General features: G+C 45.8%; 1 protein-coding gene across 3 annotated transcripts in view; it reads left to right on the top strand.

The window, feature by feature from the left end:
• The first annotated feature begins 121 nt into the window (after positions 1-121).
• The window catches only part of POMT2 (protein O-mannosyltransferase 2), a 44,777-nt gene continuing 28,631 nt past the window's right edge, over positions 122-16,267 (top strand). For all 3 annotated transcript variants that reach the window (XM_070797915.1, XM_019969303.2, XM_019969304.2), the window contains exons 1-2: positions 122-609; positions 10,770-10,854. In XM_070797915.1, coding sequence (XP_070654016.1) covers positions 146-609; positions 10,770-10,854 — 549 coding nt within the window. In that variant the 5' untranslated portion in view covers positions 122-145. The remainder of the gene's footprint in view (positions 610-10,769; positions 10,855-16,267) is intronic.

The following is a 16,267-nucleotide window of genomic DNA, read 5'->3' as shown; positions in this document are numbered from 1 at the left end:
TGGGTAGAAGCGAGGGGCCGGCCGAGCATGCGCCCCAAAGTCTTGGGTAGCTCGGCCCACCCCGCCGCCACGCCCCCAGCCCCGGCGCCGCTGGGAGCCGCAGCTCTCTGAGCCCGCCTTCTCCCCGGGCCGGAGCCCGCGCGTCATGCTGTGCGCCACTAGCCGCCTCCTAGCGGCCCGGGAGGCGAGCGCCCTCCCCGCCCACCCCAGAGGCCGGGCCCCGGCGCCGCGCAGCCGGCGCAGGGAACTACATTTCCCAGGGCACCCCGAGCTGCCCCCTGGTGACTTCTTGGTGGGGCGCTTCACGAAACCCAGCGTGCCTACGGGCCGGAGGGTCATCCTGAGGAAGGGAAGAATGCCGCCGGCCGCCGGCGGAGGCCTGGCGGGATCCGAACTGCGCCCCCGGAGGGGCCGGTGTGGGTCCCAGGCGGCTCGGGCCGCAGGCCGGGACGTGGCCACGGAGGCGGCTACAGCGCGGAGCCCCAAACGGCCTGCTCTTCCGAGCTCGCGGCGCTTCGAGGCGGCCGGCCGGTGGGCCCTGCTGGCCCTGGTGACGCTGACGTCCTTCGCCAGCCGCTTCCACCGTCTGGACCAGCCGCCGCACATCTGGTGAGTGCTGGGAGGGTCTGGGCAGGCGCCGTGGCCACGAGGAAGGAGGGGTGCGTCTTCTCATTGGCCCGGGGTCGCGGAGGGGCGGGATTCACAGTGGGAGGGGCGGGGCCCGCTGGTGGGTGGGGATACAGGTTGCTGGTGGTGGCCTTTGGCCAGGTGCATCCTTCGGGAGAAGAAATAGATTTTAGCTTTGGTGGGTGGCAGTGAGATTCCTCAGTATGTGAGGAAGGAGTCTTCCTGTCTTGCAGATTATGCTGCAGTGCCTCACGTGGCTTTTAAAGATGCTCTGAACTTTCCCAGGAGAATTGGAAATCCTCAGTATAGAATTTCCTCAGCCCGAGTTGCTAATCTGCAGGGTGTCCGCGCCTCAGTGGGCGGGGGTGGTGGGGGGTGGGAATGTTCCTACTGGTTCCTAACAGGTTTTCAGGAACCTGAACAACTTGTGTGTCCATGGGTGATAACAAGTGTCCCACCTGGCAGGTCTGGGGTCATCCTGTGAGGAGAGACATATTTTCTTACAGATTTTGTTGGACTGAGTTGCAGGAGTCAAATTCATTTAAAAAGCTTCAAGAGTCTCCAGCTGGAAAGAGGAAGAGCTTTATATGATCTGAAAATGGTTAATGTGTTTGACCAAAAAGTGATCCTATGTTTTCTTTGCATCACTGAGAAGAAAGTTAGTGTAGAGGTTGATAGAAATGGAACTCCTTGACTAAAAAGCAAGCTAACAGATTATCAGGTTACCCCACTTGGAAGCTAAGGAATTAGCTTGTTATTATTTCATGAGTGCTGACCGAAGATATGAGACTCCTGGGTCAGAGTCAAAAGACTTACTACTCGCAGGATGAATATGGGCAAGCTGGATTCAATTTCTCATGGCCCGGAAACCCCCCATGGTGGCGCTATGGGCTCAGATGGAAGACCTAGCTCATGGTGGGTTGCCTTGCAACTAAGGAACAACAAACCCAAGGGATTTACTGTTTTATAGCAAGTAATAAGCAAGCATACTTTTTGTCCTAGAGAGAGACGTTATCTCATCTCTCAAGGCTGCTGGATGCAAACATAACTTTGGGAAATGGTTCAGGTGAAATGTAATCAAGGCCCTGCATTCTGGGCATACCCAGAGAGATATGTGGAAGTACAAGAGAGCCATGGAGGACTGTCTTTCCCAACAGGCTCACTGCTTGATTTTAAGCTGTCTTGGCTTCTAGCAAATCTTCATATGAATGTTCAGCTCCATTGGCTACTCTGGGTAGCCTGACTCACAGAGGCATGGACCAAGTCTGTTTAATTTGTCTCATACAAGACTTGATTAAGGCTGCTGTCACCAGGACTCAAAGCAGCAGGGTGAGGCCAACCTGTGATATTAACCTATGCCCTCCAGGGTCCTGCATTTGGCCACCTAGGAAGAATTATATGTGTGGAGGAGTTGGGAGGAAGGACCAGTAAGTCTTATTTCAGATAGCTGGGATGTAATCTAAGGCCGGTCTATTATCCATTATGGTCTGTACACAGATGTTTAGACTGACCTCTGGTTTTTGGTGTCATTGCCAATAAGAGTTCTCTCATTAATAAAGCAACTCCCATTCCCAATGGAAAGACATTCCAAGGCCCAGTTCTTCCCTACATTCTAACATATTATCTGAAGGGGTGCATGTCACTGCAGTTCAGGATTTTCTATTAAATTTTATTGGGATTGCCACAGATTTGGTTTAGACCACCATTTCAGTGATTTGGTTAAACCACATGGGCAGTGAGTGTCACTGAGTAGTTGCAGCGTCTGTCACTATATAAGGTATAACCTGTGTGGATCACAGTAAACTGTGGAAAATTCTGAAAGAGATGGGAATACCAAACCACCTGACCTGCCTCTTGAGAAATCTATATGCAGGTCAGGAAGCAACAGTTAGAACTGGACGTGGAACAACAGACTGGTTTCAAATAGGAAAAGGAGTACGTCAAGGCTGTATATTGTCACCCTGCTTATTTAACTTACATGCAGAGTACATCATGAGAAACACTGGGCTGGAAGAAGCACAGGCTGGAATCAAGATTGCCGGGAGAAATATCAATAACCTCAGCTATGCAGATGACACCACCCTTATGGCAGAAAGTGAAGAGGAACTAAAAAGCCTCTTAATGAAAGTGAAAGAGGAGAGTGAAAAAGTTGGCTTAAAGCTCAACATTGAGAAAACGAATATCATGGCACCCGGTCCCATTACTTCATGGGAAATAGATGGGGAAACAGTGTCAGACTTTATCTTTTTGGGCTCCAAAATCACTGCAGATGGTGACTGCAGCCATGAAATTAAAAGATGCTACTCCTTGGAAGAAAAGTTACGACCAACCTAGATAGCATATTGAAAAGCAGAGACATTACTTTGCCACAAAGGTCCATCTAGTCAAGGCTATGGTTTTTCCAGTGGTCATGTATGGATGTGAGAGTTGGACTGTGAAGAAAGCTGAGCACCGAAGAATTGATGCTTTTGAACTGTGGCACTGGAGAAGACTCTTGAGAGTCCCTTGGACTGCAAGGAGATCCAACCAGTCCATTGTATAGGAGACCAGCCCTGGGTGTTCTTTGGAAGGAATGATGCTGAAGCTGAAACTCCAATACTTTGGCCACCTCATGCGAAGAGTTGACTCACTGGAAAAGACCCTGATGCTGGGAGGGACTGGGGGCAGGAGGAAAAGGGGATGACAGAGAATAAGATGGCTGGATGGCATCACCGACTTGATGGACATGAGTTTGAGTGAACTCCGGGAGATGGTGATGGACAGGGAGGCCTGGCGTGCTGCAATTCATGGGGTCACAAAGAGTCAGGCATTACTGAGCAACTGAACCGAACTGAACTGAAGGTCCCTAGGGTGTCAGGAGAAGCATATGAATCTGTATCAGTCATACTTCCCAGGTGGCTCAGTGGTAAAGAATCTGCCTGTTAATGCAGGAGACAGGAGACTTGGGTTCAATCCCTGGGTTGGGAAGATCCCCTGGAGGAGGAAATCCCAACTCATTACATTATTGTTGCCTGGGAAATTCCTTGAACAGAGGAGCCTGGTGGGCCACTGTCCATGGAGTTGCAAAGAGTCAGACATGACTGAGTGACTGAGCATGCATGCATACTGATAGAAGGTGGTGTCATTCTTTGTTTTTGCATGTGAAGGGAGATCCATGTTGGGGATTAATGTTGATATCATCAGGTACATGAGGATAGTTCAAGACTGGCCATGTACACATGAGTTTTTCTGATTTTGTAGCAGGGTGATAGATTCAGCAACAGGTCAGATTGCTATATACAGCTGCCAGTTGCCTTAGTTGTATCATAGTGTTTTGGCAGTATAGACTCTGGGCCTAGGAGGCAAACAGCATTAATTATTTCCCTTCTCTTTACATTTTCAGGGTCCTAAGATGTTCCTTCCCTAGATGGCAAGGTTCTTTCTTTCTTTTTTTTTTTCAATGTCATTCTCCCAAATCTTCTCACCCTCTCCCTCTCCCACAGAGTCCATAAGACTGTTCTATACATCAGTGTCTCTTTTGCTGTCTCGTACACTGGGTTATTGTTACCATCTTTCTAAATTCCATATATATGCGTTAGTATACTGTATTGATGTTTTTCCTTCTGGCTTACTTCACTCTGTATAATAGGCTCCAGTTTCATCCACCTCATTAGAACTGATTCAAATGTATTCTTTTTAATGGCTGAGTAATACTCCATTGTGTATATGTACCACAGCTTTCTTGTCCATTCATCTGCTGATGGACATCTAGGTTGCTTCCATGTCCTGGCTATTATAAACAGTGCTGCGATGAACATTGGGGTACATGTGTCTCTTTCCCTTCTGGTTTCCTCAGTGTGTATGCCCAGCAGTGGGATTGCTGGATCATAAGGCAGTTCTATTTCCAGTTTTTTAAGGAATCTCCACACTGTTCTCCATAGTGGCTGTACTAGTTTGCATTCCCACCAACAGTGTAAGAGGGTTCCCTTTTCTCCACACCCTCTCCAGCATTTATTATTTGTAGACTTTTGGATCGCAGCCATTCTGACTAGTGTGAAATGGTACCTCATAGTGGTTTTGATTTGCATTTCTCTGATAATGAGTGATGTTGAGCATCTTTTCATGTGTTTGTTAGCCATTTGTATGTCTTCTTTGGAGAAATGTCTATTTAGATCTTTGGCCCATTTTTTGATTGGGTCATTTATTTTTCTGGAGTTGAGCTGTAGAAGTTGCTTGTATATTTTTGAGATTAGTTGTTTGTCAGTTGCTTCATTTGCTATTATTTTCTCCCATTCTGAAGGCTGTCTTTTCACCTTGCTAATAGTTTCCTTTGATGTGCAGAAGCTTTTAAGGTTAATTAGGTCCCATTTGTTTATTTTTGCTTTTATTTCCAATATTCTGGGAGGTGGGTCATAGAGGATCCTGCTGAGATGTATGTCGGAGAGTGTTTTGCCTATGTTCTCCTCTAGGAGTTTTATAGTTTCTGGTCTTACGTTGAGATCTTTAATCCATTTTGAGTTTATTTTTGTGTATGGTGTTAGAAAGTGTTCTAGTTTCATTCTTTTACAAGTGGTTGACCAGATTTCCCAGCACCACTTGTTAAAGAGATTGTCTTTAATCCATTGTATATTCTTGCCTCCTTTGTCAAAGATTAGGTGTCCATATGTACGTGGATTTATCTCTGGGTTTTCTATTTTGTTCCATTGATCTATATTTCTGTCTTTGTGCCAGTACCATACTGTCTTGATAACTGTGGCTTTGTAGTAGAGCCTGAAGTCAGGTAGGTTGATTCCTCCAGTTCCATTTTTCTATTTTATTTTTCTATTTATTCTATTCTAATTATTTCCCTTCTCTTTACATTTCAGGGTCCTAAGATGTTCCTTCCCTAGATGGCAAGGTTATTTCTTTCCTCCCACTGCCATATAATCCCTGTGTCCCACTTAGTACCTGTAATTTCACCTTTACTCCAGTTATTGCCTACTACTAATATCCAGACCTTTCTGCCATGAGCACTGTCAGAAAATTGACAGAGACTTATTATGCCTCCCACCTTGGCCCACATGAGCTATTGTAGAGGGTCTTCACAAGCAGTGTATTCAACCAAGTGATCTTTATTTTTACCTCACTCCAATGAGAAAATCTAAGTAACTGAACTAGAATTAAGTTAGAATCCTATAAATCTTGCACCCCCACCCCCCACCCCCAGGCTGATCTGGAGTTGCTGTTAAGGGAAACAGACCAAGCCCAGGAATCGTCCAGGAAGAATCTCAAATTTTCCAATAGGTTTTTATAATGCTCCACCCTTTTTATCCTGATCATTACCCAGTTGGTGGCCAAGAGGAAATAAACACCTAGTTTTAGGTGGCCAAACTATGTGACTGAAGTGTATGAACCAAGTGGAAGTGAGTCAAGTATAATCAGAAATCTTTTTGAGAAGACTGTTTAGTGCTTGACAACATCCGATACCTGTGGATGGTCTGGAGTTGGAATGTCATTGGATAATTTGACTGCTGGGCCGTTGCAAAAAAAAAAAGAAAAAAAAAAAGGTACACCATTGTCAGACTGTAGATGGTTTGGAATGCTGAGAACACGACACAGTTTAGTTTTAAGGGCCACAGTGGTATATCTACAGGAAGGTGATTGGACTGGAATAGCAGTATCAACATTGTAACCTGAAAAGGTGGCAGCAGCTGCAGGGCAGCGGTGATAGCCTGGAGAGGGGAACAAAGTCCTGATATGGTCAGTTTCCTTGAAGTGGGCAGGGTCAGTGCCCCATGCAGTGTGGCTTCCTTTACTACAAGACAAACAGGCCAGCTTTTGTTAGGCAGCGCAAGTTTCCGCAATGTAGCAATGGCCTCTGCTTTGGAAACAAACAACCCTTTACTTTGTGCCTCAATGGTGGTAGACGTATTTCCATGCCTGGTGTGTTAGTGGCAGCAGGTGGTATCCTGGCAGTGATGGCAGTGGTCAGGATGGTGCAGGTTTGATCAACAGCTTGATTCTAATCAGTCTTAATAAAATACTGGCCTTTACTGGGGGCATCTTCATGAGAGATCCAGATTGTCCCATTGACAGGCAGCCATGATTTTTTTCCATGATTGGCTCCAAAGAAGGGGGCTTTAAATTTCTTAATATATATAGCCTTCCAAGTGACACACCAGATGGTTAGGCCAATGGAAAAAGCCTAAGAGTAAGTAAAAATATAACTTGTCTGTTTCTTAAGAATATCATCTAAGGCACAGGCGTTGACTTTTGATTCAGTGCATTGTGCCAGTCAATTATCCCTTTTTGCAGTCGTCTTTCCAGAGTTGTCAGTGGGGCTGGATGATAGCTGCTGCCCTGTGGCTACCATCTGCTTTTAGTTTAGCCAAACCATCAGTAAACCAGGCACAAACATTAAGAGGAAACTCTGGGAATCAAGACCTCACTGAGTCAGGGGCTTTGCTGCAGGTGGTGGAGTGGAAAATAGTTTCTTCGAAAGGGACAGCTAACACCTCTGTTTGAGAAATCAAGATGCTTCTAGGGCCAGGCCAGCTATGCTCTTGAATATACCACTTCCGTTTCACCAACGAGGCTTACTCAGCAGTTTCCTTGCTAGCCACAGTTTCAAAGCAGCACGATCAGGCCAAAGACTATGGTTCAGGCTCTTCTTAATTTCAACAAGAGCTTAGGAGTAGGTTGATAGTTGCTTCTTTTAAAAGATATGTACTTGAAGCCTATGTCCAGCAGATGGCATTGCTTTCATAGAGAACCTGCCCACCGCCCACCCCCGCCCCCGCAACCCCATTCCATCTTTAAAGCTGTAATGTCCCATTTTTGTGATTATATTGTTTCTCTAGGACCCCTTGGGAGGGGACAGGATCACCTCTGACTATGCAGCAGTCCCTGAATGGGATAATCTTTGACATGTGTAGGATAAATACAACAATGCATCCAGCAGTGGGAGCCACAACAGTAGTTTCAAGGGCCCCACCCACAAGGGCACTTTACCTTCCCTTCCCAGATGGGAACTTGGCTCAGACCCTGTCAGTCGAATCTGGGTGCTTTCCCTGCTCTTTGAACTAACAAGTCTAATCGGCCTGCATCAGGAGCTACAGACAGCCACCTAGAGATTATGCTGCTCCCAGGTGGGGAGTCTGGGCAGTGCCGGATGCAGGGGGCAGGAGGAAGCCTTTCTTCCTTGTAGGCCCTGGACAGGTTTGCCCCACTTCTTCCCAGTGTACTTTCCTGTGTCTTGTGAGCCCCTGGGCTTAGGGACCTTCTTCTTTCAGTCCCTGTGCTCATTGCTCTGGTCCTCCCTGCAGTCCTCGGCACTTTGGTAACCCCTGCACCTGGCAGATCGTCTCCGAAACTCTAAGGGATTGAGTAGGGCTCCTGTATCCAACAGGACCTTGAGCTTGAGTCCCCTCTCCTCACCATGCTAAGATGAGTATGTGTGGCCTTTATAGTCCCCTTTAGGGACAGGGAGACCTTAACCTCACCTTTCATCATTTTTCTCTTTGAAGCAGCTCAGATTGTGGCAAAGGGGCGGGATCATGGGACCCAGAGGGACAGAGTGGCTCTGAATCTCTGAGCCAGGCACACTTTGAGCTTGAGCACACAGCTCACCCAAGGACCTTTCAATGTTTTCACTCTGCCCAGAGTTCTGTATGGAATAGCAAGGTCCTTACTGTGGGCACCATTCAGGTAAGCTTTGGGAGCTCCGTGATTCTTCAGCTGCATCCATATTGCGGGTCCTCAGCTAATTGCCCCATACTGATAATTACATCTTTTCCTGCTTTTACCCAGAAGAATGTGAGCAGTAACCAAGGCAGCATTCAGACAGTTTGTTTCATTTCTGCCTCTCTCCACTCAGCCTCATTCATAGATAGGCCAGGGGAAGATTCTTACTACCTCCCTTCCCCACCACTTGGGCAAGAGCATTTACTACCAGATCCAGGGAGTCTTCTGTCATCCCCTACCCCTGTCCCTGAGGGGCCTTGTCCTTTCTCTTAAGGAAAGCTATAACTCGGAATCCTTTGCTCATCAGAGTTTAGGGTTTTATTTTTACCCTGTGTGCATGCTTAGTCACTTGTCATGCCCGACTCTTTGCAGCCCCATGGACTGTACCCCACCAGGCTCCTCTGTCCATGGGATTCTCCAGTCAAGAACACTGGAGTGGGTTGCCATTCCCTTCTCCAGGGGATCTTCCAGACCCAGGGATCGAACCGACGTCTTCTGCATTGGCAGGCAGGTTCTTTAGCACTAGTGCCACGTGGGAAGCCCTTGTTTTTACCCTACTCACCAACTAATCAGTTAGTCTGTCACTGTTCTATGGATGCTGCCAGGAGACAAAGTCCTGGGTCAGAGACAGCCGATTTAATTTCTCATAGTACAGCAAGCAGGATGGGCATCAGTATGTTGGCATCAGCTCCGCTTGCCCCTAGTGTCCCATGTGATGCCCTGGGCCTGGATGAATGCCTGCACATGCAGTGGGTTGCATCACAGCCAAGGTGTATGGAGCTTGGGGAATCCGCTGTTTTATAATAAGCAGTAAACCAGACTGCTTTCTGTCCCAGAGGGAGATTCTGTGTCTTTAGGTTGCTGGAAGCATAACCCAGAGAAATGGCCTGAGTAAAGAGCTATCAGGACCTTGCATTCTTGGCATATCCTGCAAGGTCTGTAGGAACCCGAGAGAGCCTGGGAGGACTATCTCCCACCACAAACATGCAGTGGAAGCCAAGAGGAAGTGTGAATATTACTACTAGTTTTACTTGAAAGTAAAAATCTTATACTCCTTTATCAGTATGTTTCCATACAGACTTTGAAACTAACCACAAATGTTGGGACAGTTTAAATAGCGCCCCGCATGTGTGGGACTACAGTCTGCAGAGTTCTCTCACATGTGTTACTCGATAACTCCCTGGGAGATGGACTGGCAGATACTATTCTTGTCTGCTTCATGGAGATGAGAAAAGAGGTCCAGAGAGGGTGAGTGACTTTGCAGGGTCACGCTCACCCTGGGTGGCGGTGCTGGGACCGGGTCTCGCTCTTTGTCTACAAGTCTGTCACGCTGCTTGGAAGTTATTTTCTCCGTTTGACATCACCAGGTCACCATCCTCATTTCATGTCAAGCCCTGCGCTCAGCAGATGCAGGAGTAGATTTGCCCTTCTGCCTAGCTATTAGAGCCAGGGAGGAAGACAAAAAAAAGAGCCCTGTATTTTTGCTAAGAGCGTGTTTTGCCCCTCATGTTGTAGGTCAGCGATAACTGCTTATTGCAGCTGACCTGGGGATGGATAGTCACTGGAAAGCAACTGCTCCTCTGAGCTGCAGGGAGAGACTGACACACACCAAGGGCCAGGTCTGCTGGATAACTGGCCTGCCACTGTAAAGCCTGCATGTAGTGGGGTGAAAGGCTTACTGTGGTTTTGTAGAATAGGATTTTTACGTTGTGTTTAAAAGCTAATGTGTTAGAATCACTTCTTTCCCTGCAAGGTAATTTTCAAGTAAATAATGAGGATGGGCTTTAGATTGATTGTTAACTTAGTGAGAAAGCTCTTACTTTTTATAAAAAGTTCAGTTCAGTGGCTCAGTCATGTCCAACTCTTTGTGACCCCATGGACTACAGCATGCCAGGCTTCCTTGTCCATCACCAACTCCCAGAGCTTGCTCAAACTCATGTCCATTATTATAGCAAGATCAGAGTTCACAGTCAGAGGTTAATTATCACAAGGTTGGGAGCAAAATCAGACTGCAGCCCACAGTGTAGTTTGTAACAGCAAGAATAACGTAGTTTTTAGTAGTCTTGGGGTTAGAAGTTAGCAGACTTGGAAGAAAACTTATTGCAAAACTTTTTATAGTATAGGAAACTCTTTGCTTTTTTAAAATAAATAGAAACTCAAGATACAGAATAAGTATAGATTTAACTTAAATTTATGATGACAGGTTGGTATTTGCTAGCCTTTATCTTCTGTCTAAATGCAGGTTAAGGACCAGCTTGATGTCTTGTTTCCTCAAACTACTTGCATTATAAGCACTTTTTTTAAATCCAGATTTTCTCATTAATTGCTTGAAACTTGTAGCCTTTGGTTTTAATTTGGTAAATTTAACCATGCTGTATTAAGGCTATTTGGGTTGTATGATGATGTTAAGAATTTCATTTCTCTTTCTGTTTTCTTTTTAGTTGGGATGAGACTCACTTTGGAAAAATGGGAAGTTACTATATCAATCGCACCTTCTTCTTTGATGTGCACCCACCTCTGGGAAAGGTGAGCAGTGTGGTGGACTGCAGTCTGCTAAGGGTTGGAGCCCAGTCTTAGGTTGGGGTTTAATTCGTGGGCTTATAGAAAGAACACTCTGACATCCCAGAACAGCTGTTTTCATGGAAACATTTGGTATTTTTAGGAGTTCTCTGGGCTCAGAAATGGAGTTAGAATCCATCAACTGAAGGGTGGATACAAAATGTGGTATTCTATATAAGATGGAATATTATGGAGCCATAAAAAGAAAGAAGTATTGACACATGTTGCAACATGAATTAATCTTGTAAACATTATGTTAAATGGAAGAAGTCAGACATAAAAGGCCACATATTATATGATTTCATTTATATGAAATATCCAGAATTGGCAAATCTGTGGAGAAATTTACATTAATAGTTGCCAGGGCTTCCCTGGTGGCTCAGTGGTAAAGAATCTGCCTGCAATGCAGGAGACCTGGGTTTGGTCCCTGGGTGGGGAAGATCCCCTGCAGAAGGAAATGGCACCCCACTCCAGTATTCTTGCCTGGAAAATCCCATGGACAGAGGAGCCTTGTGGGCTACAGTCCATGGGGTAGCAAAAGAGTTGGACGTGACTTAGTGATTAAACAACAACAATAACAAGGGGAAGGAAGGTTGGGTGGTGACTGAAAATGGGTGTGGAGCTTCTTTTTGGGGTGATGAAATAGTCTGGAGTTGGGTAGTGGTGATGGTCACACAACCTGTGAATAAACTAAAAGCCACTGAATTGCACACTTTATTTTTTTTTTAATTTGATTTTATTTTTAAACTTTACAATATTGTATTTGTTTTGCCAAATATCGAAATGAATCCACCACAGGTATACCTGTGTGAATTGCACACTTTAAAATGGTGAATTTTATGGTACGCACTGCTGCTGCTGGTTAGTCGCCCAGGTGTGTCTGACTCTTTTCGACCCCATGTAGCCTGCCAGGCTCCTCTGTCCATGGATTTCCCAGGCAAGAATACTGGAATGGGTTGCCATTTCCTTCTCCAGGGGATCTTTCCCACCCAGGGATTGAACACATGCCTCCCACTTGGCCAGTGAATTCTTTACCACTGAACCACCCAGGAAGCCTGGTTTATGTTACATGAATTTTATCTTATTTGAAAAAAGGAAGAAAAAAGAAATAGAGGGAAAGAATCTGTTGCAGAAGTAGTTAGGGGAGCTGATTGTCTACAAGGGCAGGGAACTCTTTTCCCCTCCCTGCTCGCAGCATGTTGCTTGGCCTCTTCCTTTCACATGGCTTCCAATTAGAAATTCCACCAATCAGAATTCATCTTACTCTCCGAGAAACAAACACTCCTAAGAAGACTAATGGATTAGCCTGGGTGTTCACTCAGTCCTTTCTTCCTAACTGGAGGCTGAGATTTTTGGTACCAAGGGGACAGGAATTGGCCTGGTATGAAGTGTTCTTGGAGTGTGGAGTACTTGGAGCTGAAGGCAGCGGGTGAGAGGCGGCATGGGTGGTGATTTGTGACAGGTGGGCTTAGGGGCAGGCACCAAAGCATGGGGTGGGGACCAGGAAGAAGGCCCTGCAGGTTTCAGGAGAGGAGAGGAAAATGAGGTAGGTGACCTATTTCAAAATTAGCTCCAAACCCAGAGAAGAAGCAAACAATGTTACGCTTCTTTTTGTCTCCTTTATAACAACAATAAGAGAGCGGCAGTTGAACAGTCTCTTTTAGTCACTGTAGATGCATTAACTTACATAATGCTCAGAACAACCTTATGCAGTAGGTACTGTTCTATCCTCATTTTACAGAAGGGGAAAGTGGGACTCAGAGCCATAAGTGGTTTGCCATAGGGAGTATAGCCAGTAAGTGGTAGAGTCCAGGTTCAGCCTGGCTTACAGTCTGCTGTCTTAACTATCATACAGCTGCCTCCCTAACTTGCCTCGCCCCAGTACTGGGGCAAGTACATCCATTACCACTGTAGACTTAAGCCACAGAACCTACTGAATATTTGCATTGGTCCAGCCTGGGAACCAGCTCCGCAGAGATTTTTCACAGGAAACCCAGCCCTGTCTTGCATCTGGAGAGTGCCTGTCTGGTTTTGGAGTTCACTAGTGCTCAGCAATTCATGGGGTCGCAAAGAGTTGGACACAACTGAGCGACTGAACTGAACTGAACTGAACTGAGTGCTCAGCACAATGAGAACAGTGGCAGCGTTGTTTTTGCGGAAGCCCTCCCTTCCTCCCATCTGGTTCCTGTGTGAAGGGAGAAATGGGAGGCTTCTTTGTAAGGCTGCCACCAGGGAGTGCAGTCCGTCTGCTTGTGTTCTACCTGCTTGAAAGACTGATGCGCAAAGCAGCTTCCATAGGTTCTGAAGCCAAGCTAGTCAAAGAATCAGAAAGCCCCATGGGAGCTGGTGGTCCAGTGGTTGACTTCACCTTTCAATGCAGAGGGTGCAGGTTGAGCCCCTGGTCAGGGAGCTAAGATCCACATGCCCTCAAGGCCAAAAAGCCAAACTATAAAACAGAAATAATATTGTAAAAAATTCAATAAAGACTTTTAAAAAAATGGTTCACATAAAAAAAAAAAAAAAAAAAACCCTTGAAGTGGTGACTAGGAAGTTTTCTCCTATAGTACTGAGGCCAATGCCTGCTGCTTCACACTGGCCCCAGCCCCGAGTGCCGGGGCTCCAGGGAAGTGGGTGCTTTAAAATAAATAAAAATGCCTGCACATAGCAAGAAATTTGATTTGTATAGAAGGAAATAAAAGGTCAAAAGCTACCTTCTCTCACATTTCTATTCCTCAGAGGCCACCAGAGCCACCTTTATTAACATTTTCTCCTATATCCTCTCAGAAACTTTATACAAGTACAAGGGGGTATACATTTATTCACGTGTATATATTAGTACACAGGAACAGCACATTATGTATGCAAATAGAAACAGACTAAAATTGAGCAACTTGTGTTTTAAATATATCTTACCTTTTTTCCACATCAGCATATAAAATGTACCCCGTTCTTTTTAGTGGATATATAATATTCCATTATACACGTAAGCCATAAATTATTTTGCCTCTCTTCTACTGGTGGGTATTTACGTTACTTCAGTTTTGAGTCATTACAAAAGACCATGCAGTGAACTTCTTTGTACATTTGTCTTTTCATAGTTGTGCAGGTGTGGCTAAAAGAGCCTCAGCAGCTGAACTGAAGAGGCGAAGGATGTGCACATTTAGATTTGAGTTAGACATTGTTAAGTTATCCTGCAAAATGTGATAATATATGTACTCCCACCAACAGTGTATGAGGGCACTTGCTTCCCTCACCTCATTGCTAGCACTGGTGGGATCACACTGCCAAAACTTTGCTAATTTGAAAGTAAAAAATGGTATATAAGTGTTTCCATTTGCATGTCTTCCTAAATTAGACTGAAAATTTTTTTTGTATGTTTATTAGCCATTAGTGTTTTGTATTTTTATGACAGCATTTTTTTCTAGTGAATTCCTCTTATTCATACTGATTTGAATGAGTTCTTGAGTTAGAAAATTAGCAGAGTGGGCTTCCCTGATGGCTCAGATGGTAAAGAATCTGCCTGCAGTGCAGGAGACCCAGGTTTGATCTCTGGGTTGGAAAGAGCCCCTGGAGAAGGGAATGGCAACCCACTCCAGTATTCTTGCCTGGAGAATCCCATGGACAGAGGATCCTGGTGGGCAACAGTCCATGGGGTTGCAAAGAGTCAGACATGACTGAGTGACTAACACACGCGCTTTTTTTAAGTTTTATTTCACTTGTTAAATTTCTAATTTAATTTGTTATTTTTGACTGCTAGATCTTTGTTGCTGCTCAGGCTTTTCTCTAGTTGCAGCCAGCGGGGGCTACTCTTCATCACAGTGTGCAGGCTTCTCGTTGCGGGGCTCCTCTTGTTGTGGCGTGCTGGCTCTAGGGCTTGTGGACTTTAGTAGTTGTGGTTCCCAGGCTCTAGAGCACAGGCTCAGTAGTTGTGGCTCATGGGCCTAGTTGCTCCATGGCATATGGGATCTTCCCGGACCAGAGATCGAACCTGTGTCTCCTGCGTTGGCAGGTGGATTCTTTACCACTGGGCCACCTGGAAATCCCCTCAGGACTACTTTTACCCTTATGGGAACTGAGAGGGTACTGAATTTTGAGTGCTTGTTCATTGCTAGGCAGAGTACCAGGTGTTTCACCTTTGGCATCTGCTCTGAGCCTTACAGTCATCTGCGAGGAAGGCTTTATTACTTGTAGTTCAGAGAGTACTAAGTACTGTCCCCAATTAGAGACCTCATATGGGAGGCACTGAGATCCAGTCACCTGTACATTTCCTCCTGCTATGCCACCAGCCCAGCTGTCTGGGAATTTATGCACCAGGTGGGCTTGTCCTCTGAGATCCCAGGTGGGAAGGAACATTCATTTGGTTGTCACTTCTCAGTTTAAGTTCATCTGGGTATTCAGATGGCTCTGTCTTCTCAATACCTTATATTACTTTATATTAAATTAATTGACATTAAATATAACTTCTGGACTTTTGGATTCTTCTTTTTTTTTTAAATAAGGATTTATATTAATTTACTGCTGAGTTTTGGTTTCTATGTCTTGACATGGAACTATGGAGAGTGACTCTGTTTAGAACTACTTAGAGAAAAAAGTGAGTTAGTGGTCCATATCTGAGCCCCCAGAAGCAGCGTTGCTGGGCAAGGCTTTCCCTCCACACAGCCCAGCTCGAGCGCAGGGCTTGGGCCCAAGCAGCCTGGGGCTGTTACCAACGCTTGGTATCTGCTGACAGTTCTTAGGTTTTAGCTGCTTCTAATTATATGTGTGAAAAAGCAAGTTTTACACTATTGATGGTCAAGGAAAGAGAAATGAAGAGGCTGATCCTCTCAAGCATTTTGAGGGATTCACAACTCACAGGCTTAGTTTGCAGTTGATGTGTTCAGTTTGGGGATGTTCCAGGGTGGCCTCCCTTTGGAAGACTGGCAGTAGGAGAAACCAGTCCCTGGCCTTCTGGCTTAGTTTCCACCAGGACTTTTCCCTTCCGCTCCGAGGAGGTGCATCCATCTGCGTTCTCCTCCCCATTTTCTCCCCTTCTCTCTATGCCTGGTGTGTAGCCACTTGGCCTCTTTCCTTGCTCCTCATCCTGACTTGGAGCCTCATTTTCCTTTCAGTGGTGCAGTCTCCCAGGAATCAGCCCCTACCCACAGCCTCCGTCCATGAGCTGTCGTGTTTTACTTCACAGCAAGTGAAAAAAGGCTGAATGAGGAAGCCCCTCACTAGCCCTACCCTTCACACTATGATTATTTTCTTTTTAAGTACTCAGTCTTCACTGTACCCAAGGACTTGGCCTTAACACAGGAGAGGATTTGTTTCAAGCCGTGAGCTCTGTAAACAAAAGAGTCTTTGCTCTGCAGCAGCTGCCGGAGAGCAGCTCCCCCACTGC

The sequence above is a fragment of the Bos indicus genome, chromosome 10, assembly GCF_029378745.1.
Source record: "Bos indicus isolate NIAB-ARS_2022 breed Sahiwal x Tharparkar chromosome 10, NIAB-ARS_B.indTharparkar_mat_pri_1.0, whole genome shotgun sequence".
Taxonomy (NCBI): domain Eukaryota; kingdom Metazoa; phylum Chordata; class Mammalia; order Artiodactyla; family Bovidae; genus Bos; species Bos indicus.
This window is presented reverse-complemented; position numbering and strand designations above follow the sequence as displayed.